Raw genomic sequence first — 24,343 nt, 5'->3', positions numbered from 1 at the left:
AATAGGGCTACTTGTGTAAGCCAGACAAGCAGAATATATGCTGTGATATGTCATGCAAATTATGATAAATTCTACTGGTTTAGATTACAGAACATATTTAATGTTATTGTGAATGTGCTGTAAGTAGCTTAAAACAGCAGAGAGTGATTAGCAAATAATTTAAGATCTCTGAGATATTGAAAGTTATTGTTTTCCATAGTGCTGGTTTTCCCCTTCTCATCACCCTGAAAGTATCTCTGTTCCTGTTTGATTTATGTAGCATGGCAGAAAAATATGTCTCTGGATCTGAATTATGGCCTCTGATGGCATGTAATGGAGGGGGATTTCACTATATGCTAGGGAGGCACTCAGATTATCTGTACACTTGGGAAATAAGAGTGCAGAAGAACAGAACAAAAATACATCTTCATCTGAAAAACTAGAATACCTAGGGGGTTTGAATAGCACAAACTTAAATATTATATACAGGCTCTTAGAGTGCACTGCATTCTTAAATGAAGTTTTCCTCTCTGTTTAGCTAATAAATGCTTTTAAACAGAGGTGGAAATAAAAATGCTGAAGTTCAGTGTTTGCAAACTAAAGAGATACCATACCACATAACAAGTTCACTTTTTTTTTAACATCTGAAACATGTCATTTCCAGAGAGAAGCAAAAGGTCAGAAGAACTGAGGTTTTTTGGTGGGGTTTTTTTGTTGGTTTTTGTTTGTTTGTTTATTTGTTTTATGTAGAAAAAGACCTTTTCTTTTGAAGAATTGCATTTTGCAAGGGTGTTTTTGATGGCTGCATATTGTGACTTCGAATGAAATTAAAGTTGCTATCCTCAGATATCACTCATAGAATGAGACAGTTTATATACTTCCACTCATAGCTGCCCTGTAACTTTGGTTTATTTCTGAAAAATATTCTGTAGTTATTGTGAAGCAACATAAACAGAGTCACAGATGTTCTTCACTTTTGTTGTTGCACTATGTACAGGCTAAAGTAGTCACAGAAAACCTGCAAGAAGAAGAGGAGGACACCATGACAAGGACTACATGTCAGAGTCATGTGATAGGTACAAAATTATATTTTACACTGGATTTTATTGCTGTCAGTTCTTGGAAAAAGGCATGTTTAATTCTCATTACTTTATTTGTTTGCCCACTAATGTCAGCTTTAGCCTTCATTTAGCTCTGTTACTGGATAGCCATATTTCACCAACTATGTAACAGATGAGTACGTACCATTGCCATTGTGGATCGATGCAATGCTTGAATGCTTGCCAGAAGGGCCTTGGAGTCTGGTTATGAAAGATCATTTCAGCCTCTAAAACTAGTGGGTGACACATAGTGGCTTAATTAGAGGGTTGGCATGATACTTTCAGTGGGAGTAATACTGATATACTATAAGTCTGTCATCTGGCCCTGAATTAGTAAAAATCCGATTAAAATTCTGAATAGCAGAGTAATCACTGTGATAAACTGATCTGAAGGAGTAGCAAACAGGTGTCTGTTCAGAAGGACTTAAAGGTGTTACTGAAAATAAGGTTGCCTTTTCTCTAAACTTTTCAGAAGGGTGGCACCATCCACCCTGCTTTGTGATTGGCATGTGCTAATTTTTAATCTCAGGACATGTAAAAATATCTAATGGGCAATGGAGGACAAAACAAGTTTGTTTGAGGTTTTTGTTAGAGCAGTATGTCATCAATATAAAGAAGTGACTCTGAACAGAAAAGATTCTCCTTTAGCAAGTTCCCTTCCTAGACAGAGACTGCAGCAATAGTTAAAATCTAATTCCATGGTTTCAGGACACTCTTAAGTTTCTAGCCAGAATCTCATTCATTTCACAAATACTGTCAACCCAGCAAATGAGGCTGTACAGATGTATCATGTTGAAACACATTTCTCTTTGGAATATTAGGAAAATATTTGCATGCTTTATTGACTTGTACATCCTTTCCAGTCCCAAATTCAGCCAAATAAACTCTGGCTGTCTTGCCTGAAGGAAAGATCCCTAAAGTCTTCCCTCTCTATGAACCCAACCATAATCTGGCTCCATTACAGCAACTAAATAACAAGAACTTTGAACATCGCAGTGTAAGACTCGGAGGGGATTCTGTGAGTTGGTAGGCACCAGCCCTGAAAATAGAAATATGTGCTTCTCACTCTGTAAATAAAGAATTTGCTTTCTGTTATTAGACATTGACCAGCAGATATTAACTCACTTAAAAATGGTTCAGAATTATTTTTCCTCATACTGAAATAATTATTTTGCCTCCGTCAAATTGTCAAAACTTTAATTTTGAATTAAGTGAAATGTTTCCATTTAATTTTTTAATCTAGATACTGAAAATTAAAATCAACTATTTGCAGCGGGTTTTTTTCTTAAAATATTTTGGTGCTTCCTTGTGGTACATCAGCATAATTGGTGGTTGTGGCTGAGGCCAAGCTGCTATATATTTTGATACTTAACTTTGTAATACATCATGTAACACGTCCCTTTTGGGAATGTTAATATTTTGGTCCTCCCACAGGCACCAAATCTGAGTCTCTGATGGGACATAGTGGTTATGAAATAGGTTGGTTGTCATTCCCCAAAATGAGACTTCAGTTGTGCCTTGGGTTCACAAGGCTCTCTGTTAGCTGGGAAAGGTCATCCCTGTGGACAGCCTTCCTGTCCACCAAAATCTTTTTTTCCAAAGAAAACAAATAGCTTTTTCTTCACCTTTTTAAGGGCTGATGACATGGATAAAGTGACAGGTATCTCTGTGGCCCAGACCTATACAAGTCCACAGTAAGCAGTGCTACAGAGAAGCCAAGCAGTGTGCCCTTAAAAAATTCCTATTATTCCTACGAAGACCTTTCCATTCATATAATTTAGCTGAATTTTACCAGTTGCAAAAGCATCTTCTTCTCTCTAAACAATGCCATTTCTTAAATGCTCAGCACAGGATGGCCAGCTACCCCTATTCTGCCTTGTCAATCCATCTAGAATAACTCAATGAGTTTGAGGATCTAGTTGGTAATGGGAAACATTATGTGCGATAGGTGGTATTGGCACAGTAGAAATAATAGAAGTCTAAGCAAATTTATTAACATTCTAACAATGAATCCTAATGCAGAATGTACCAGTCCTTACTTATTTCAGTAGGACAAGCCCAAGCCTACGAAATTAGAAGCATGGATCTGAGTGTACCTCCTGAATACTCCTCTATCAGTATCATGCTGTGTTTAATTTCACTCTCATCAGGCTATGTTTTATCTTGCATTGGTATTTTTGCTACTGTATATCTGTATTGTTCTTTTTGGATAGCGAGCATTCCTAGATCTTGTTCAGATTCTTTTAAAATTCCTTGATAGAGGTTCTGGCATTTTTCTGATACAAAGGTTTTCATAGAAAGATACTGATTATTTTTACTGCTGAAACTCTTTACGGCTTTCAGAAACATTCATTTGGAACATTTACCCCTTCAGCTTGCCATTTTTAGTCAAAAGCATACACAAGGAAGAACTTTTGAAGATTATAAAGAACTTGTTGGTGTGGAGGAATACCTGAGATGTAAAAGATCCAAATTTGGCTTTCTTTGTTATCAGCTTCTGATTTTCTGTTCTCAGAAGAAAAAGGGAATAATACAGGAAGGATGGCTCTGTAAATGCTGTGCCTCACTGCGGTCAGGCACATGGCAGTGAGCCAGGTCCTTAGTCTGATCAAAGGGGTCAGTTCATGTCTTGGTGGAGGCTTTTGGTCAGTTGTTTTTGTGCAACAATTTCACAGTGTTGGAGGTTCTTCCAGAACAGGAACTTCTTAGAAATCTTGAAAATTTCAGTGGGCTGTAAATTAATTTCTAACTGTATTTGTCATCATCATAAACAGTTGTTTTATAGAATCATGATGATGATGATGATGATAGTCATCATAGAATGGCTTGGGTTGGAAGGGACCTTTAAGATCATTTTGTTCCAACCCCCCTGCCATTAACAGGGACGCCTTCCACTAGACCAGGTTGCTCCAAGCCCCATCCAACCTGGCCTTGAACACCTCCCGGGATGGGGCAGCCACAGCTTCTCTGGGCAACCTGTGCCAGGGCCTCATCACCCTTATAGTAAAGAATTTCTTTCTAATATCTACTCTAAATCTACCCTCCATCAGGTCAAGGCCATTCTCCCTTGTTTTAAGAAAACAAAGTTCACTGTGGGTTTTTAGCTGTTCGTTAATGAGTTTGTTCTACTGGGTTTGTTCAAAACTGTTAACAAACTTAGAGCTGAACGAATTTATAACTAAACAGTCTTCTAGGTTGGTATCATGTAAGATAATGCTGGTTTATCATGTTCTAATAATGAAATACTTCTGGGTGTGTTAACCAGAAAATGTGTAAAATTGCAGTTCCTAGGATTTTAATGTATTTAATTGTTGAAAGAGGGATGATGTGGAAAATGCTAAAGTACCTAGTAAGGGGAAGGGTATAATAAAAGGGTTGACTTTCCCTTCATTTCTTGAGACTCCCCAGCTCAGACAGTACAGCAGGGTCTCCAAATATTCCTATATATAAAATTCTTGTATTGAATGTAAAGATGATGCATCAAGCTCCTGACAGTATTGTTCCCATGTAAACATAAAAAAGCCTTTATTTTACAAAGGAAAAGAATTCTATTTCCTTCAAGACACTAAAAGTGTCATTGTTTGTCTTGAATTTTCCTATTGTCACAATGGCCCAGAAACTCATAAGACAGTTACAGATGACACATAGAGAATGTAATAATTGGACATCTTGAGAAGAATAAAGCATTTGTTGAAAAGTTCAATGCTTCATTTTTCAAGTACTGTTTCAAATTAGCAGCTACTCTTAGAAAAGTATGATTGCATTAATTATAATGCATTAAGAGTTTTCATTGATAAACAGCTTCAAGGGAAAAGACAAAAATCCACGGCACAAGCAAACAAATGCTAATTACTGAAGAATTCATTCTTGCAGACAACTTCACATGGGAATACTATGGTATGCAATAAGAGTATTTTTGGATAGACACAAATTAATAGGTTATTTTCTTTCTGGTAATATATCTCTAATGAACAGGAAATTTAGTCATAATTAATCATATCATTTTTCAGTGTTGATATGAACCTATACTGAGGCTGAAGTGAAAGACTGAACGTGCCATTTTCTCAGACATCAACACTTAGGTGATTTACCAAACCCCATGTTTGGAAGCTGCATGATGATAATTTTTCTGGGTTCTGTTTCTTTTCTCTTTGTTACCCCGTATGGGTGACAAATTCTCTAGAGGAGCAAGTCAGCATGGAATATGCTTTTTGCTAATGATATGCTTAAGCTTCACACAAAACATAATCTCAGCATAAGGCTGATGAGAAGTGTCTGAGAAGGTTTCAAGTCTATTCTTAAATTCACACTTAGATTTCAATACAAAGAAAGAGTATTTTTTGTCACAGATATTTCTATGTGTGAATATGACTATTCACCATAGTGGATTTCCAGCAGTCATTCCATCCTTAGCAACCTAAGTGAATCAAACAACTCTTCTGTTCTAAAGCACCGAAATTCAGGGAGTACATGAAAGCATGGATAGTTTTTCTAAAGGAATTGTTTTATTGAACTGGAATGTTTTTGGTTTCAAATGTTATATTTAATATGTCACTGATTGAGCTAAAAGGGTAGATTCATTGTTTAATAAATGCCTGTTGAGTTTTGACATGAAGGGCGTCACTGCAAGTAGATTTTGTCCTCAAAATGACATCACTGGTAAAAATAAAATGTATTTTAACAATCTGAATAAACAATCAGTTTGCTTGAGCTTTGTACACTAGAGAGTAAATATTGATAACATGATAATTGGTAGTAGCAATCCAAAATACATCTAGGTACTGCCTACTGAAGCTGTGTGGGGAGTTAATTCCCTGAGGCAGGCTGGGGTTAGAATCCACAGTAGAATGATTCACAGTTCTTGGAAAGAAATTACATAATTGATCCCTGATGTAACTGCATTGACCCCTGTTGTTTGTTTGGAGAATTTCAACTGAAATTCAGAGATGGGCAAAGGTTGTGAAGATAAATGTAGTCAGAATTTTTGACACTTTGAAGAAAGACTTGAGACTAATTTTTGTCAACTTTCCATTAGAGGTCCAGGTCAGTTGCTAAAAATTGATTCATCCAACATTAAATGGAAAACTTGTAGATAATACAGAGAAAATGCCTGCAGAGACTTAAAAGTGTTTTAAAAGTCTCTAACTAGATAGAGAGTTGGGCTTCCACACTATCAAAGCAACATTAAAAGTGCATTGTAGACTTTGCTGCTTTGTGCTAGAACAAAAACACACACTGAGGTCAAGGGATTCTTTTGTATCTCTGCTGTAGCCCATCGCTCGATTCCATTAAAGTTCTTGATAATCATCTGCCTTAAGGCAGGCTTTATCATCATTCTTTCTACTTTCCAAGAACAACCTTATAGAAGGGTTTTGCAGTGTAATTTAAAGGCAATCTGGTCAGAAAAAAGGAGAAACTTTTTTTTTTTTAAGAAACTTTTGGGAGACTTGTCTTCTCTAGAGAGCATTTGTTTGAATCCCTCAGATGCCCAACGGTACAAAAAGGAAGAGTTGTTGGTATTTTATATGTTGCACTGCGTTTTAAAATCCACCCCTCTAAGCTCTATATGCAGCAAAGTGATCAAACTACATTTTCAGTAGAAGCCAGGAATGTCCTTCACAGCAAGTTTTATAGGTGAGCTGCTAGCTACTTGATAGCAATTTTACAGATATACTGATAGCAAATGTAGGACATGTAATATGTTGTAGATGTAAGTAGATTTGACTTAAAATGAAATGTCAGCATTACAATTATTTGTATCAAGGTATCAAATATTAAATATGATAGCCCTGGCTTTATACTGTGATATTGTTTTATTTAGCACCCAGTAGCCATACTATGAAATTATATATATGATAATAAAAAGCCACACTTCATGAGGAGACTTTTCTATGAGGGGCAGACCTGCATTCTTTCTAGTGTCCCAGATAAATTTGTTTGTCTCTGATTCCTCTTTTCTTTCTGGTTCTTATGTATGTTTTTCCCACTAATATACACATTTACTGCTAAGTGGTGGTCCCTCTTTACTGCTTGTGCAACAGCCCAGTATTGCCTCATTATCTGGGCCACCATTCAGAGCCTATCTTTTTGTTTCTATACCCATAACCATTTCTAATCAACACTTTCTTTGCTCCAGTGTCGTCTGCCCTTTTTTCTCTTGGTTTCTTCCTGAAATCTAGATCTGAGGAACACTGGAACTGAGAAAGTAGGTTTCAGATTTCATTTCTGAAAGTGCAATTTAATGTACATACTCATAGTGCTCAGATATACAAATTATCCAGTGTCCTATTCCAAAGCTGGATGAAAACAATAGCAGTTTATCTGCTTGTTTAAATAAGCTTGCACCAAGCTTCCAGTAAGGGAAAAACACCAAACACCCCACCTCTGCTGAACCAAAGACTTAGTTTTATACACCATTATGTAAACTGCTAAAACTTTGGGTGTTCTTACTAGTGTATTAAGTAAACAGCTGTTGAATTCATGTTTTCTCATTCTTGGGGAATGGAAATAGATATGAAGGAAACAAGCCTGCTTAATGTGGTAAATACATTAAGTTTGACATCCATCATCCTAAAACATGTCCATTAAGTCTGACATACTTGAGCAAACACATTTACATTAAGGAACCCTCAAAACCTGGAGACAGATTAGGTCTGTAATGAATTACTCAGATAAACGTAACAGGATAAGTGACAGAGGAAAGATGGTGAACAAATTGAACTGTATTACTGCCTGTGCATTCAGTAAAGAGAGGCGATCCTTATCACTGTGGAGAGGCAAAAGGATAATCCAAAAGTTACTTAAATGCCCGACAAATCTTTGGACACCTCTAATGCATTTAATGAAGAACAATATTCAACTGATAAAATGTCTTCTGACCACAAAATAAATCTTGTCTTGTCATGAAGTCTCAATGCCTGAGAAAACAACTTATCACTGTCAGTGTTAATTCCTTTCATCAAGCCATTGGTAGAAGTTGAGAAGAACCATTTAGCAATCATCTTATCACGGATATAGCAGTTGAATAATTCATTTACACATGATCAGATAAAGGAAAAATGTTTGCTATATCTTCCCCATCACCACTCAGCGAAGCTGTGGAGTACCTAGAAGTCTCTACATGTGAGGTTGCTGTCTGTAAAAGTCATCAAGGAAAACCACTTATCACTGAATCTGTTTCCAGTCTGGGTTTGTTCCTATTTCGAATCTGCAAAATGTACGTTTTGATACAAGGTTTGATAAGCTATTAGGTTTTCATTAATCCCTCATATGAGCAATGGTACAAGTACGCATAAATTTATTTGGATATCAGTAACAAAGCCATTTTCTAAAGCCCTGTGTGCATATAGAAGCTGAGAGGTATGTGTTAGATCTGTAGGTGCTGGCTGTATTGCTCAGTAAGCCTGCTTCCTAGGCTAGAGCCTTGAAATGGGAGTTACGAGGAGCAGGCAGCTTAAAAACAAAACTCGCTATATCTAACCATCTTGGATGTTAATACAGAGGATTAGGTTCCCAGTTGCTAAGACAATGATGAATTAATAAATTGTAAAATAAACCGCTGGCCTCTAGCAACATTAGGATCCAAACTTATTCATAAAAAAACCCCAAACCAAAACAAAAAAAGCCTCAAACCAAGATCACAATCTCCTTATGTATCATGGTCTCACTGTCCTCAGAATACTTGAGACAGCAGGTGTGTGTGAAAGCACACAAACAGAACTGATCTCAGCTGGGTAAAAAGCAGTTACATTTGTACTTTGACTTACCAAAATACCTCAGTCATTTCCTCTAACTTTATGCCACTTGATGCCTTCATGTAATATCCCCAAAGCATTTACGTTTTCGATTTCATGCAGTTATCAAGCACTCTTCTTCCCCTTTTGTACTTCAAAATCTGCATTTTCTGATCCTTCACCATGATTGAAATGACCTGTATCTCTGGTTTCTCACTTTTCTGAACCAGAGTAGCTAAAATGAGCCATCACTGAGGGGAAATCTTGTTTAATAACTAGTAGGCATTGCAAGAACAACTGACTGGGTTGTATGTAGAAACATACCTATAGGTTGGAAGTTCTCCTGCTCAGACACTTTGTCAAAATGGAGAGACCTGAGACAGGAATGGCATTATGTGAGTTTGGGCCACTAGAAATGGGATGAATACTGTCTGCTGTACTGTGTTCTTGACTCATTTGGCATTTGGACATTTCTGCAGGGATTAATTTTGAAATGATTGTCTGGAGGAACCTATGATAATAGAGTGAAACTTTCTGTGTATTTTTCTAGATGATACTTACTTTCCAGGAAGATGATGGAGAGCCTTGCCAATGTGAATAATAAGAAACTAACATCAATTAATGTCTTCTAATTTGTGTCAGCTTACCTTCTTCACAGTCTGGCAAAGACAAATCATTTCTTTATGCTTTAAAGATAGTGCACATAGCACTTGTCTAATTGCCAATTCTTCTGTAGCACTGCTGCAGCCTACTGTCTAGCTTCTCTTCCTTCTGTGGGGAGAATTAATATTTTGGATCAACACTTCCTTATTAGCCACGATGATTAGCTGCTAATTTCCTTCTTTGTCATTACATTTATTCATCCAGAAATACCAAATTTTATCACTAGAATGAGAAGTGTGGCTCTTTATGCATTATATATAGGATACAGTCTAATTATTATTCAAGATACTGAAAATCTGCTGGTCTCATTCAGGCTTAAAATGTCAATTAAACAGGATGGCCGGGTTCTTTGACTCTGAAGTTAATGCTTCTGTGTCGATTTACACTACTTTACAGTCTAACCCAATCTATATTCATTTTTATCACTCAAATCTGGACTGTGCCTGATTATCATACCTATTACAGGATAGTACATGCCAGTATTCTCTATAACAGTATGAGTTGTTCTATTTGAAACTTTTCTACTTTTACATGTATTTTGCTTCTGGCTAGGGCCATCCATAGATGTGTGTATGAGGCTTCAGTCATGCATTTCCCATTAACTAATTCATACACCTGAAGTACAACTGAGCAAACTGAAAATCATTTTGATTGAGGGTGTGTTGAGTTATTTTAAACGTGTTTCATCTGTGCTCATGTGGACTTTGTGCTCCTTTTCTACAATGATACCTAGGATAAGTTTTATGAAAAATAAAAATAAAAATTTCACCTGTATTATCAATTATGTTTGAGCTGGCATATGCCTTTCCAGATTCTCACTCTGAGGACAGGATGCCTATTCCTATTTTTTTTGCTGTTTTTAATTGAGTTTGAGGAGCTTTGATTCATGTCTTCAGTCTGAGATCTGAATTGTTGACATTTGATTATGCAATTAGCCATCATAGCAGATCGTAAAAAAACAGACTCTTCAAAAAAATCACTGTAAGAGAGAAATAATACCTATAGAATTAGTGCATAGCTTTTAATACTAGGTGATCTCAATTACTCAGTGTTTGGACAACTCACTGTTACGAAAAAGAAAAAGAAATCAACTAATATATTCATAGTGACTAATTTCTCTACTTCCTATCTTTAACAGGCACAGAGGTGCAGTATTTTGTTTCAAAATGGTCATTCTAATGGTGGTTTTGTAACACCATGTAACATGGCAGACTTTTTTTTTGCAAATAGTAGATTTTCTGAAAAAAAATCTCTGTTCATTCCTCTGGCTTTAAATCATGATGGTTTCTTACTAACTCCTGCTTGCATGCAGTTGGTTTCACAGTGATTCAGCTGGTTTGGAGGAGCTGAACTTGAACTTGGGTACCAAAGCGGAAGGATTATAGTACACCTAAAAGTTACTCAAGGCTCTCTGCACTCACTCTGTTAATGAGTTTTCACATCATTAATTAAGAAATAAAATCAGTCTGTTTCAGGTGTGCATGTATATTTTTAAGTGTTTGTTAGCTTTAAGTAAAGCCATCTGCAGAGCAGAAATAAAAATAAATTATTTAAAGCTTCATTTAATATTCAGGTGCCTTTAATTTCAACATTTTTTGTACTAACAAACAAAAAGCAGTGATGTTAAAAAATAAATATAGTATGTTCTCTCATGCATTTGCAAAACCCAGAGCTTCCTATGCACTTAGAAATCGGTCCATGTTTACCAGAGACAGCATTTGTGCTTAAAGCACAATCCCTAAGTCCTATCTGTTGGGAATAGAAAATCAAAGAAAGTATCTCCATATGAGTGAAAGTAAACTCCAATTTATAAGAGAGTTGCTTAAGAGCAAGTAAATTAGTGCTTCCATCTTTCTATCCTTAAATGCTTCCAACACGCTAGTCAGTGAACAGAAACCCTCAGTGGAACAGCCAAATGCTCCCTTGGGCACTGTGTGTTGCCCGTGTTTCTGAGATGCTACATGTGACCTCTTCACTCCTGTGGTCTAATGCAGTTATTCTTAAAATAAACCAGCTGCCTCTAATAATATTAGCAAAAAAACCAATCTTAATGCTTCTTGTAAGTATTTTTCAGCTTGCTATTAATTCCTGAACAACCTCCAAAAAAGCTAAAAGTATCTCTACACAAGCATTATTCATTGAAGAGATTACATGTTGGTTATACAGCGGCTGCCAAACATCTATGTTCTTTATCCTCAGGATAGCAGTGTGATTAGCTCTGTGTTTTAATATGAAGAACTGGGGCATGAAGAGAGAAAGATAAAGGCCTGTGGTTACAAGGAAGAGGCATGGCTGAGGAAGCCCTTAGCACCTGGGTAAATAATAAACCATCCTTTCTTGGGCTTTCCTACTCGTAAGTAGAATTCCTGAGAGCTGGGATATGTCTTTTTTGTTAGAGAACCGCAGATGAAGGGAAGCATCCACTCATGCCTTGAATGAGCAATCCCCAGTAAGATGTTCCTGAGACAGTGTGCAGTTGTTGGCTAGCAACCTTTACATTTCAGAGTACTAAGGGAAACAGAAGGCTTTGCTCAGTAGGGAAACAGAAGGCTTCACTCAGTGAAAAAAGCCTGGGAAAACCACATTTCTGCATTGCGGCAGACCTGTTACTTACCTTCGATTCACACCTTGCTTCAGATGTGAGGAATTCTCTTTCTTCTCAGCTGTTCCTCATCTGTAACTTTCTTAAAGATAGTTGCAAAGCTGTAAGGCTGATTGGCAAGTGCAGATGTAAAACCACAGGGGGACATAGAGCCAAAAAAGAATGGGGATAGCTCCCCAAAGTATTCCTAGGCTGGCCTCATTGACAGCCAGGCTGCAGCTGGATCTCATTTAATTACCTTTTACACAGAGCTTAAAGTTGCTCTTCACGTGAGTTATAGGTCTCAATATATCTTTTCTTGTAGAACTAAAATAGTATCTATTTCTAATATCCTGCCTCCTGAGAACAGTGAGTAGATTTTTAGGAAGAAAGTATAACAGCATAATACAGAGAGATCATTCCAGACATCATTGGTTGTGAGAGTTCCCCAACTGGAAAAGTACATGTAGACCTTTGTATTTAATAGACACTGAGACGTGCAGTAGAAAATTCCAAGTTCCTTTTCTAGCTCATTTTGTTCTCTGTAACAGCCCTATTCCACATAGCTTGCCACCATTACAAGCATGCAGGGAACAGATCTAAATGCCTGGAGGAGGATGGGAAGCACTTGTTAAAAAAAAAGTCCATAGATAACTCCTAAATTGGAGTACAAGATCATTAGTACTCACTAATAATTCAAACTAATCTTCTGACTTACTGTTAGAAATTTATTTTAAGGCGGGACTGAAATTAAAATGAGGCAGCAATTTTCTGTTTCAACTCAGAAAATACATTCCAGAGATGGGATTGTGGTCATGGAAAACTGTGAAGACAACTGACAAATTATTGGATAAGTGACATATTGAAGTTTGTGGGTTTTGAAAAAAAAGCGTGACTCGGAAGAAAATAGAACACTGAATAAGTTTGTAAAGTCTGTATTTATTTTATTATTAGTTTTATAAATAGGTATAAATTGCAATTCCAGATTCAAGCAGCCATGAATGAAGTTCACTTGTAGATCCATCATTTGAAAATACACAGTACAATCCTCTGACCATTTACCCTTCCTTAGTATACATTAGAAATAATCCCATGTCACCAGTACAATGCCCATGGGAGTGCAGGGCAGTGAAAACTTGGGTCTTTTCTAGTTTTACCTAGGATAGCCTTTGGTGTTTTTTAGTTCTATGTACTGGTTATATCTCAGATCCAGATAGAAAACAATAATGCACTCATCTTTGACTAATTGGATCAAATTATAGTGTAAACCCAGAAGGAATAATCTACTTAAAACTGACATTGATTTGGCAGAAATACATTCATTTTTCGTGGTTGCTTTAGCATTGCAGATGAAGAGAAGGATGTGCAAATAAAGAGATCTGTTTTGCCATCTGTAGTTTAAGTTCTTCCTGCCAATGCCACATGTAGCTTAAAGATGTTTATTAACTTTTAAAAGAATTTTACAGGGCCCTATTTACATTTGAAATATTTTTCTGAAAAATAGAAAAATTATTAATTTTTAATTTGGCATGTTTCAAAATACTAGAAAAAACTATGCTCCCTTTCTGTTTCAGAAGAAAACAATTACGTTATCTTGTTCCCTGTGTCAGTTTAGTAGAAAGTCTTGAACTTTCTAATGCAAAGAAAGTTAGAATTTCTTAGAATTTCTTAGAATTTGTATATTCTGCTACTGATGGGAATTACATCCTTTCACTTTTACTGTTGTAGATACTCCTTGAAGAAAGGCCATTCAGTGTTATGTACCTCTCAAAACCTTTCAAGGCTTGAGTCTGTACTGAAAACAGCTTGCTGGAAATTTCCCAATGAAACTGTTCTTGATACAGCGCTATTTTTGACTGATTTTTTTTCCTGAAAATGTCTGCTTTCTAGGGAAAATTCTGGTGGTTACTTTAAGCTTCAGCTAAAATTTGTGTCAATCATGTACAGTTTTGTAGGCCAAAACTCGAAAATTTATGTGAGGAATATCTCAAACCAGCTGTAGTGGTGAGCACAGGGGAGGATTCCACATTTTTCATGAAGTGGGATGCTTCTTTGAAAGAAAATATGTCCCTATGCTATGAGTATTATACATAGAAAGCCTGATGGAAGCAGAACTACCTGTAATCTTTTTGACCTAAAATACACTTGTCCTCTTTGTTGCTTTTTATTCTTAACGTTAAGATAGATTGGCCATCAAAGTTAAGTAACATAAGCACTTCTGTAACTTTGCCAGCTCCAAGTAGAAGCTGTTAGTTTGTGTGACATTTGAAGTAGAAATCATATCTGCAGTAGTTGCATCTGGTATCCATCAGTATGTTTCATTAGCAGCATCATGGTTCTACCTGACAGGAAATGGTTGAGGTTATTGAGCTGCTTCTGGAAATCTCGACCCCTCAAGCAGCACTGAAAGGCAGCTGCCTTCTGTCAGTCATGGCACAAGTGGGTAGAGAGGCAAAACTGCACTTAAAACATGATAGGGCCTGTAATTATTTCTTCTCAGGACCTGTAAGTCCTTCCCTGTGGGCCACCATCCAGAAATGTCTCCTCTTATTGTGCTTAATTCAAAATGGGTGAATTGCCTGACCATTTTGAATGATATTATGTATGCACAGGTATTGATGCCTTATTTTAGCTCTGTGGGTAAAACTGGATCTTGTGGTTTCCATAAAGATTTTTATGGATGATTCAAAAATCATAATAAAACTCACATATTTTTTTAACTAGGTGGTCAAAATAACCATGAGTTATTTTATAGGCTTCTTAACCATATGTAGAGAAGGACGGGTATGTGATTTGTGAAGAAACTAAGCATCTGTGAAACTCATTTAAGATACAACATAAAAAGACTTTATTAGAATGTGAATCTTTACCTGAGGAAGCATTATGAAACACTCTCCAGTTATTCAGTTAAAGGTTTGTTTGCAATAACATGTAGCGCTATATCCCCCTTAGCAAAAGCATCTTTTCACATTATTGAAGAAAAGCATATTCAGAAGCTGTATTTAAAGGTACATCATCACCTTATGTCTTCTATTTTATGACATTCATGAAATCTCTTGGATGTGTGCTAGGATTCAACATAGGTTCAACATTAGAAAGACTTACATGTCCCTAATCTAAATGAGGGACAGATTTTGCTCCATTGCTTATTTTGAGTAACACCCTATTTTGTAGCCAGTGGTGTAGAGCTCAGCCTGAGGGAGGTTGGACCCACATTCCTTGTTTTGTGCTGGAAGCAATTCCCTTCATTGTAGCTGTTCTGTGTTTTCTTTGGTTTTTGTGTTTTGTTTTGTTTTTTTTTTCCAAAATTGGCTTTCCTTTCACATGCATTATATATAAGGAGGAACAGAGAAGGGGGCTGTATAACAGCATAAAGCAGCGTGGTACCAGTTCAGACTGAGAGCTCCTCTTGCCCTCACAGAGACTAATACCGGTACTTTTGAAGGAACACAAAAGCAAGGTCAGTGCTCAGCTTCTCTGGGTATCCTCTTCCAGTCTCCAGTGATTTGTACCCAGGATGGTTTCTGAGCTAGAGTTGATGTACTTTTGGTACCTTCATGGCAATTGTTTCAGAAGAAGTAAACAAAAGTTGAAGAATAATTAGGTTTAATGATCTGATGATGGCATTTAAGATGCATTTTTAAATAATCTATGCTCTGGAGAATGCCTTAAGATACTTTAATGAACTCCAAGTTGTCAGTTCTTGATAGTGGGCTGTGTTTACTTCTAACTATTTAATTTTTACATTTCAGAGGAAAATGTAAAAAACCCACAGAAGGAGCTGCTATTGTTATTTTCCCCAGTGATGATCTCATTTTTAGAATTCCTGATACCTACCAGCCTGAGTGTATGTCCCTTTTCTATTCTCTTCTTGTCCAGACCCTCAGAATGGTGCACAGTTTTCACAGATTCTTTCCATTCCATCTAATTTGGGTGCTGACCCCATGTTGAAGAAGCCATGGTGGTCTGCTGATACCAGAAAACATTGGCAAAGCACCAGTGATAATGCAATGTACCAAAGCCTGTCCAGATGTAAAACTACCATGTCCAGCTGATGTAGGGCATGAACTGTATGATCATCTTGCCTGTAAAAATATTACATCTGAAAGTTATTGAGAAGTAGGGAGCTCAGCAAACTTCAAAAAACTGTCTATGCAGTGTTAATTCCTTTTGTTGAGAAGCTTCTCAACATTAAAGGTCTTCCTCAAATTGTCCACAAAGCTCTTAGCAATGGCCTGTCATCAAAAGATTTCCATGCATTTAGGAGTTTTCTTGATCTCCAAAAAATTTCTGTAAATTCTTTCTTATTTCTGTTTTCAGTTCTGGAAATGTTCCTCTACAAGAGGACTTCCAGGGGCTTCATTTTTGGCCCAGACTCAAGTCCACATGATGGAAGAGAGAGAAGGGGCTGTTTCAGTATTTCAAACTTTTGATTCTAGTCTGATTTTTCAGTGAAATGGCTGATAGTGAGTCTGTCTGTGTCCACTATAAAAACTAAGTACCATTCTGTGAGCTTCTTTCTTTTCTGGCAAAGAAAGAGAAGCAAAAAAATCAGAAACAGGCAAGGAATTTGGCTGGTATGCCAGGAAGACTTTGCAAGCAAATGTAATTAAGCTCATATATAACTCTTTTCAGGCTTTAATGTTTTGCAGAATCATTTTTCATCTATTGAGTAGTACTGTCACAGCATCAGAGATTTAACTTTTACATATTTTCATTATGTAGTCTTGTGCAGCTCTCACTGATAACAGTCATTTGAAGTGTCAGTGCTGCTGATGAAATCAGATGGGCCAAGAAGATGTTTGAAAGCTGTCACTGAGATGTATAACATATTTTTTTATTTTGCAGTTGCTTCATAAAAATTTAAAAACAACACAGAATGTATATTCATTCATTCAATAATACAAATTGTTATGAAAGATACTTTTTAATTTGTATTATATAGCTTTAGGGATGAATTAGTTACGTTCACTAGTGAAAAATTAACATCCACAAAGAATTTGGTGGTGTACTCTGGATTTAGGACTAAGTTTTTGAGGACAGTTCAACATATCTGAGTCACAGAATTCTTCAAAAATCTGTCTTTAAGTGTCACAATGGGAGCTGCTCAGTATTGAGCACTTTGAAAAGCAGGCCCTTTTGTGGTTTTTCAAAACTAAAAATTAGTGAGCTGTTTTAAAAATCTGTTTTCCACCTGGTGTATTGCTTTTATCATGGATAAAGTCTCTATGAAGGAAGACCATAATCGATTAAAACTATTTTTCCTTTTAATTAAATGTGACACTGCTGGTGTGATCCTACGTCACTCTCCCAGTTATTCTGAGAACAGCAGGAGATTGTATTTTCTTGGAAGTGTAGCCCTCAGTATTCATTTCTCTTGATTTTATGCCGTTGCTTTCATAGTTCCTTCCTAGATCTACACGAGGTAACAGTGGGCAAGACAAGTCCTTATGTCATTTTAAGAAATATGACCTCAGAAGAAAAAATAATTTTCATCTTCCAGTTCTCCCTGAGCAAAAGCTGTAGCTTTCCTGTTTGATATACATTTTGATCCTACTTAATTTTCCTGTAATAATTAGGAGGGAATGACTTTTTAGTTTCTCAGAGAATGCTCAGAAAGGAAACAACACTACAAGATCCTTCAAAGTCCCTGTGGAAATGAGTTACAAAATCAGGTCCTACATTAACCATACAGATGTAGATGGGAGACTCTTCAGACTTTTATTTTCAGGAAGTTCTTTTTTCTGTGGTGCTTCCAATTTACTCCATGTCTCTGCTGAAGAGCTTGTCTCTCCAACATAACCAGCGTTACACAAATGTCTTTCTTCTGGCCAAGAGGCAACTAACGGAAGTCCTCTCTTATCCTATGTTATTCTATGTTATATAATATCTATATTCCCTTATTTACTAACTCTGTCACTGACAGTCTTTAGTTGAAGCGTTTCCAGTCCATGTTAAACACACTGTTTAAAATCAGTTACCTGCAGAAAATGGCAAGGGCAGACACCTAGCATGTTAACTTGCTTTTTTGCACTCCCAAGAGTAACAGTTAACCCACTTCTAGCTAGTATTTCACTATTCAAAAACAAAACAAAAAATATGTCAGAGGAAGGATTGCCAAATTAAGAGACTACAGTACATGGGTTGCCTCCTTTTGAAGCATCAGAACCAAATATAATTGTTTGGGGTGTTATTTACATTTCCTGGATAATCTTCAGCAACTTCTAAAATCATTATGGCACATGAGCTCAAAAATGTGATGTAAAATGTAGGTGCCAGCTAGACATGGCTCCCACATCTTATCTCCTTTTACCTATGGAGAGAATTGACTGGGATGCAGTAATTGTGTGAGGGAAATCAGAGTCACTTGTTGCCCTTTTAAAAGACAGCACGTAGCGTGTTTTGCTCTTGCAGTTCAACCAGGCCCTGTAAGATTAAGGTGCTCAATATGACTTTCAGTCCTTCTTTGATTCTGAGTGACAAGGATAAGGTAATGAGGACCACATGAACATAGGCTACTTTGCTTTTGACAAGAACCAAGAAATATAAATAGACATTTATCTGTAAGTAGTTTCTTACTTGCTATCAAGTAAGGCCCATTAGAGATGAAGATATTTAACATAAATGACCATGGTAATGCTCTTAGTTCAAAAACAAATAGGCAAAACCCATAAGGGAGGAATATTTCCAAATTTCTGAGAGTATTAGAAACACTACAGAAGAAAAAATAATTAAAATGACTTGTCAGAGGTCTGCTAACTACAACAGACTTAAATAACAAATGGACATATCATAAAAAAAATCAATATCAGAAACACAGAAGGTAGAGACGGAGAAGATATATGGGGTCATATTCTGCATCTCCTGCTAGAGTACAATTGTTCACTGCAGTATATCTTTTAACTAGTGTAGCCTTAAATTGTTCAAAGCAAAGGAAATTCCTCTACTTCCTTTGGGAGTGTCTGCCACAGACTGAAGATCTCGCTGTCAAGGGATATTTCCAGACATTTAACCTAAATTATGCTCATTTTCCAACCATTAGTGCTGAATTTTCCTCCTTGGTGTTTATAGCTCTCAGAAGGACCTTGCCATCATAGTCCCTTTGACATTGTTTGCCCATTATGCAAACAAAAGGGAAGTCTCTGGAAACCGATAGAAGGCAGGGGGTGCTGGTGCATCCTAGTTGCTAGGATAGCAACGTGCAGGCATCTACACTTGCATATTTCTCTGTTCCATGGTTAGTACAGCACCTTTCCAGTAGGATAAGGTGGAGGGCTATGTGGGACCACAGTGCTTCCAAACCAATTACTTTAAGGTATCTCTGACTGGCATTATGTTGGGAAGTGCAGAGCCAGGGCATAACAAGGAAAATAAAGGCATGGCTCTTGCCATCCAAGTTTTTCAGGATGCTCTGAGAGATGGGTATCTCTGAGAAATTCTTAAATCTTAATTTTGTGTAAGAATAAATGATACATTTTCATTAACACATTCTTGTATGAGAAGCAACTAACAAAGCATAAGAATGGGGAGGCCAAACTTCTGTGGAGTGCAGGTTTGTGTCAGAAATACAGTACACAATCCCTCGTATTAGTACTCCTCAGACTTTCTGTAGGCCTTCAAACTAAAAAATTTAAAAATTCAAGCTGTAATCACTGAGACATGCCTGTCTTATTCATTATCACACCATTACTCTGAAGCAAGACAGTGTCAATGTTTTGGCACCTGTTGGTTGGTTTCACTGCACTTCGATGTGGTATTTCATTGTATTCAGTTAGACAGACATAGTTTAAAAAGCATACAAGTGACAGATAACAGCATACTCACAAAATGCAAAATGTTTTCCTTTCCTTGAAGCCTTCCCTTTAAAAGGCTCTTTTTTTCCACTGTCTATAAATATCAGCGACACCTGTTTCCCTGTGTCTTAGAGTCTTGCTGCCAGATGAGGACACTGGACAGTGGGATTGGAACCTTCCCCCTCCCTGACTCGGGGAACCGATCTACGGGGCGGCACATTTCTAAGCCAGAATCAACCTTGGAAACAGAAGCCCTTGCAGCATCTGAGCAAGTTCCTCCTTCAGCTTCTTCAGTAAAAACCAAAACTCTTGAGCGAGAAGTGCCTTCAACAGCTAAGAGCCAGGAGTCTGTGGAAAGCATAATTAGTCACTCAACATCCGATCCGGCCATGACTACCAAAGGTGTACGACCTTTTCAAAGTCGCCTTCCGAAACCAGCTTCCTCAGGTAAAATGTCAATTATACCAAAAATTACTTTATTTCTGGCCTGACATCTGTTTTCATTAGCAGAAGTCTTATAATAATGGCAATTGATAACAGAAATGTTAAATGCAGAGCAGAAGATACTCTCTTTATGAACGCATAAGGTTAACAAGTTTGTGACCTGAGCCATATGGAAATTTTGTTGCACATAATGCTTATCTGAGGAAGAAAAATTAGTTTAGTACTTAAATCCTTTTCTCAAGAAACAGTACTTGAAGAAAAACATATGCCAGCCTTGGAATTTGACTTGAATAAGAATGCGGGTTTTCAGCAACATTCAGGATCAGACTTTGTGGCAAAGTACAAAGCATAGCCATGTTGTGACACAGAAAAGACATATTCATAAAGACTGGCTTTTGATACCAGATTTGAACTAAAGACTCATTTGGCCTCAATGCATAAATTCTGTCCCAATGAATATACAGACTTGACCTCAAACAAAACTCTCGTTACTTTACTACATCACACAAATACATTTCTATATACGAACATAAAATACCTTACTTTCACTTGTGAGCTAAGTGTGTGTTTAAGCTATAAAATAAAAGCTGACAAAGGAATGAAAGTACTGGCAATCCATCAAAGCTCCAGCAAATAACTTGGTATTAGTAAGTAGTTCCACTGAACTCTGTGCATTTTTTTATAAAAACATATTGACTATATAAGTTTTTGAAGTCTTTTTGAGTTATTAATATATATGTTAATAACATTAGAAATCACATAGCATTTATAACAGGAGAATTTTCATAGTCAGCATGACAGATACAGTACAAAACACAGTAGAAGTAATTAGTTTAATAGAGAAGAGTACTGTTTTATCTTGACCAAGTGCAATGTCACATATTTATTGGGGTTATGGTGGTTAGCACTTTGTCAGTGTATTTGTTGCTCCTATAAAAGTAGTGAGTTTTTAACTTGCATAAATCTGTATCACTCTATAAGAGAGATTCTGTGTAATTAGCGTGTAAGGTTAAATATCAAGTTTGAGCTTAGTTTAAGACCATCAAATATGTGTTCTGCTAATGAGCTGACTTATATTGAGCCTGGGAGGAAAGAAGCTTCTCTTATATGTTTCATAGGATGCATAAGAGAAGGATTTTAATTAAACATCTTAGAATTCAGTTGATTTAGCAATATTCCCAGTGCAGTATTGCAATAGTGTAATAGACTGCAAATACACACTGTATGCTTCATTGCAGACTCCCCTGTTTTTTTCAAATCAAACCTAAATAAAATACACTTTAATATTTAGTATTTTTAAAATAACTGTACTGGTAATTAATGGTACAGCTTAGAAGGATTCAGAAGGGAAATCCTAGTTATAGATTATGTGCTACATGCTTGAATAGCCACATGTGTGACCTCAATTCAGCAGTGTGCTATAGAGTAGAGCCCATGATTAAACACTGTCATTATAACAAATTGAACAGAAGCTGCAAGCATTGAATTGCTTCATAAGAAGTCAGTAGCAGTAAGATTGTTCTGATCTTAATGCTAATATTCACTGCACCAACCTTGTAAGGTTTGTATCTTAATTAAATTGTCATAAAGAGATGTTTAAAAAAATAGTATACATCAGATGGTGGGGTCAACTCATTCTTTACTAGAATATTTTCATTCTATTCTTCTCTCCCTTACTTTCTCATCCAAATTACAATTATCACTTTATTTCATATACACCATATATATTCTGATTTTGCATAGCGCAAGTATAGCAAATAAAGAAGCTGGCTTTCTGCTAGAAAGGTACTTCCAATTATATTTATGTTAAAAGATTGTTCTCTGAGAACATAAAATAGCAAAGCAGATCATACAATGCCTAGTAGTTATTGATTGTTGTTTCTTTTTTGAAAGAGTGTATATTTTAAAACTAACGGAGGGATTTAAATTCATGCCTTCCTCTTCTCTTGTTAACTGGAAATGGTTTTGGATCAAATTCTGCCATTGTAGTTAGAATTATTCCAGTAAGTTAGTAAGTTGTTCCTTTGAGTAGTAGGATATTATTTGACATAATGAAAGTATCATGACTTGCCCCCAGTTTTTACTGAATTATAATTGAAACACTGTCATGAAGATGCTGATGAGACCTACAATTTAAATAATGTCTCCCTTAACTCAGGAATAATTAACCTTGCAAAGCAAAGTGAACAAGAACCAAGTTCTGTGACCTCTGCCTCATTAGAGCACACCGAAGAGACTGTAGAAAATAGAAAAGTTCTTCCAGAGTGGACCATCAAGAAAACTACTAAAGCAAAGGTATAAGTTAAGAAGTGTCATCTGTTAAATGAGATAGGTATTGTGGCCAATGTATAGGTATCAGAAATGACCAATGTTTTTAACATGGTGGAAATAATAACTAGCAATCTAACAGCTATATTCACTTTCTTAACCTTCATTTGCAATCTCATTATTTATTATTAATAATAATAATAATACAGCACCTAATAATAATAATACAGTACTCTGTCCTCATAGTTTACAAGCATGTTTTAATTAAAATCCTCACAAGTGTTTCTACACAAGGAAATGGAGACCTTTTACCCTGTTTTTCTCTTACAGAAATTTGACCTTGTTTGTTGCTTTTCCTGACATTCGGATTCATTTTTTCCCTAGCCTAGGTTTCCTTGTCTGTATGGCTGTGTAGTGTGAGGGCTTGAGCAGATATGCTCTGAATGTATTTTGAATGGGAAAATATTCTTAAATGTTTCTGTGGGGTTCTGGTTAATCCTGTGATGATCTGTCTGTTCCTCAGTCTTTTCATGAAAACTGCAGAAAGACCAAACATGCAAATGCATACACATGTGTGAAAGCTGCTGTAGCTGATTGCCAAGTTTTTCATATTCAGCAATGTCAGACTGTCAAATCCTGTGAGAAGAGCAGGGTCAGCAGGGTAGCAAAGAGAGAAAAAAACTGAACAAAGTGGGTGTTAAGCAGGCCACCTGGCAGACTGCTGGCTAATAAACCTTACTCTACAAGAGGCTAAAACATTTTGTTATGGAGCCTTCTTGCATGTCTGCTTTATCCATTACTTACTGAGCTGGGGCATCTCACATTTTTATGTGGCCCATGCTCTGAATACTTAGAACAGAAACAGCAAGGTAGAATTACTTGTCTTATATATGTCATTGACCAACTGGTGGTGAATCCTCTGTAGTGCAATAGTGTTGGCTTACATGTAACAACCACATGAGTATAGTCTTCACCCTGGGACAGTCTTAACTGACCACTCCCAAAACCACCTTAACACCATAGATGTGTTACTGCTGATTAGTCTGTCTAAGAGTTAGAAGGTCAGTGTGGGTGTTGCTGGCATGTGAATGTGTCAAAAATCTTTTGGGACTACAGCTGACTTGCAATCTCTAGTGCTGAGCATACATGGCTGGTATCCTCAGGTCTGGTTCCCTCTCCACAGGGATGTGAATCCTTATAAATAGATGTCCTTCTTCATCCGTTAAAAATCTGCAGCATGGATGGCAAGATGGGGAAATTAATAACACTCTTTGAGAAACAGAATTAAAACCTCTTTTGAGCCACTGATAGGCAGCTGAGGTTGGGATAGTAGGGGGTATTTGAATGTGGCATTAACTCAGCAGTATCAGGCTTAGCTTCCCCCTACCCAGTTTGTGGGTTTTATTGTATTGAGCTGCTGCTTCTAAAAGGTTTAAGCCTTCAGGCCTTCCATGATTAGGAGCTGTCCAGAGCTGTCAGCACTCCTCTTTACTTCCAGAAGAAAATCTTCCTGAAAAAGAAATAGCATAGGAATCAGCTGGGAATTAAGGCTCTCCAATACTATAATGTAAATGCCAGGACAAAGGACATGAATTTAGGAAAAATTTAGGATTTACTGGTATAGAAAGCATGAGTATTGCCTACTTGCCATCCTAATTGTCTCTAGAATTGCTTGCAGTAAACCATTATCATACCAGTGGTATGATAATTTTGCACGTTACAACTGGACTGTCTTTAACATACTTGAGAACTTCTAAAATTTAACTTGGTCAGTAAAAGTAT

General features: G+C 36.8%; 1 protein-coding gene across 1 annotated transcript in view; it reads left to right on the top strand.

Annotated features, from left to right (window-relative positions):
- NCKAP5 (NCK associated protein 5) overlaps nucleotides 1-24,343 on the top strand; it is a 325,062-nt gene that overhangs the window by 272,251 nt on the left and 28,468 nt on the right. Inside the window, exons 11-13 of the mRNA XM_032694024.1 lie at nucleotides 977-1,055; nucleotides 19,982-20,296; nucleotides 22,452-22,588. Coding sequence (XP_032549915.1) covers nucleotides 977-1,055; nucleotides 19,982-20,296; nucleotides 22,452-22,588 — 531 coding nt within the window. The remainder of the gene's footprint in view (nucleotides 1-976; nucleotides 1,056-19,981; nucleotides 20,297-22,451; nucleotides 22,589-24,343) is intronic.

The sequence above is a fragment of the Chiroxiphia lanceolata genome, chromosome 7 (genome assembly GCF_009829145.1).
Source record: "Chiroxiphia lanceolata isolate bChiLan1 chromosome 7, bChiLan1.pri, whole genome shotgun sequence".
Taxonomy (NCBI): Eukaryota; Metazoa; Chordata; class Aves; order Passeriformes; family Pipridae; genus Chiroxiphia; species Chiroxiphia lanceolata.
The sequence above is the reverse complement of the archived record's forward strand: the minus strand, read 5'-3'. Positions and strand labels throughout refer to the sequence as shown.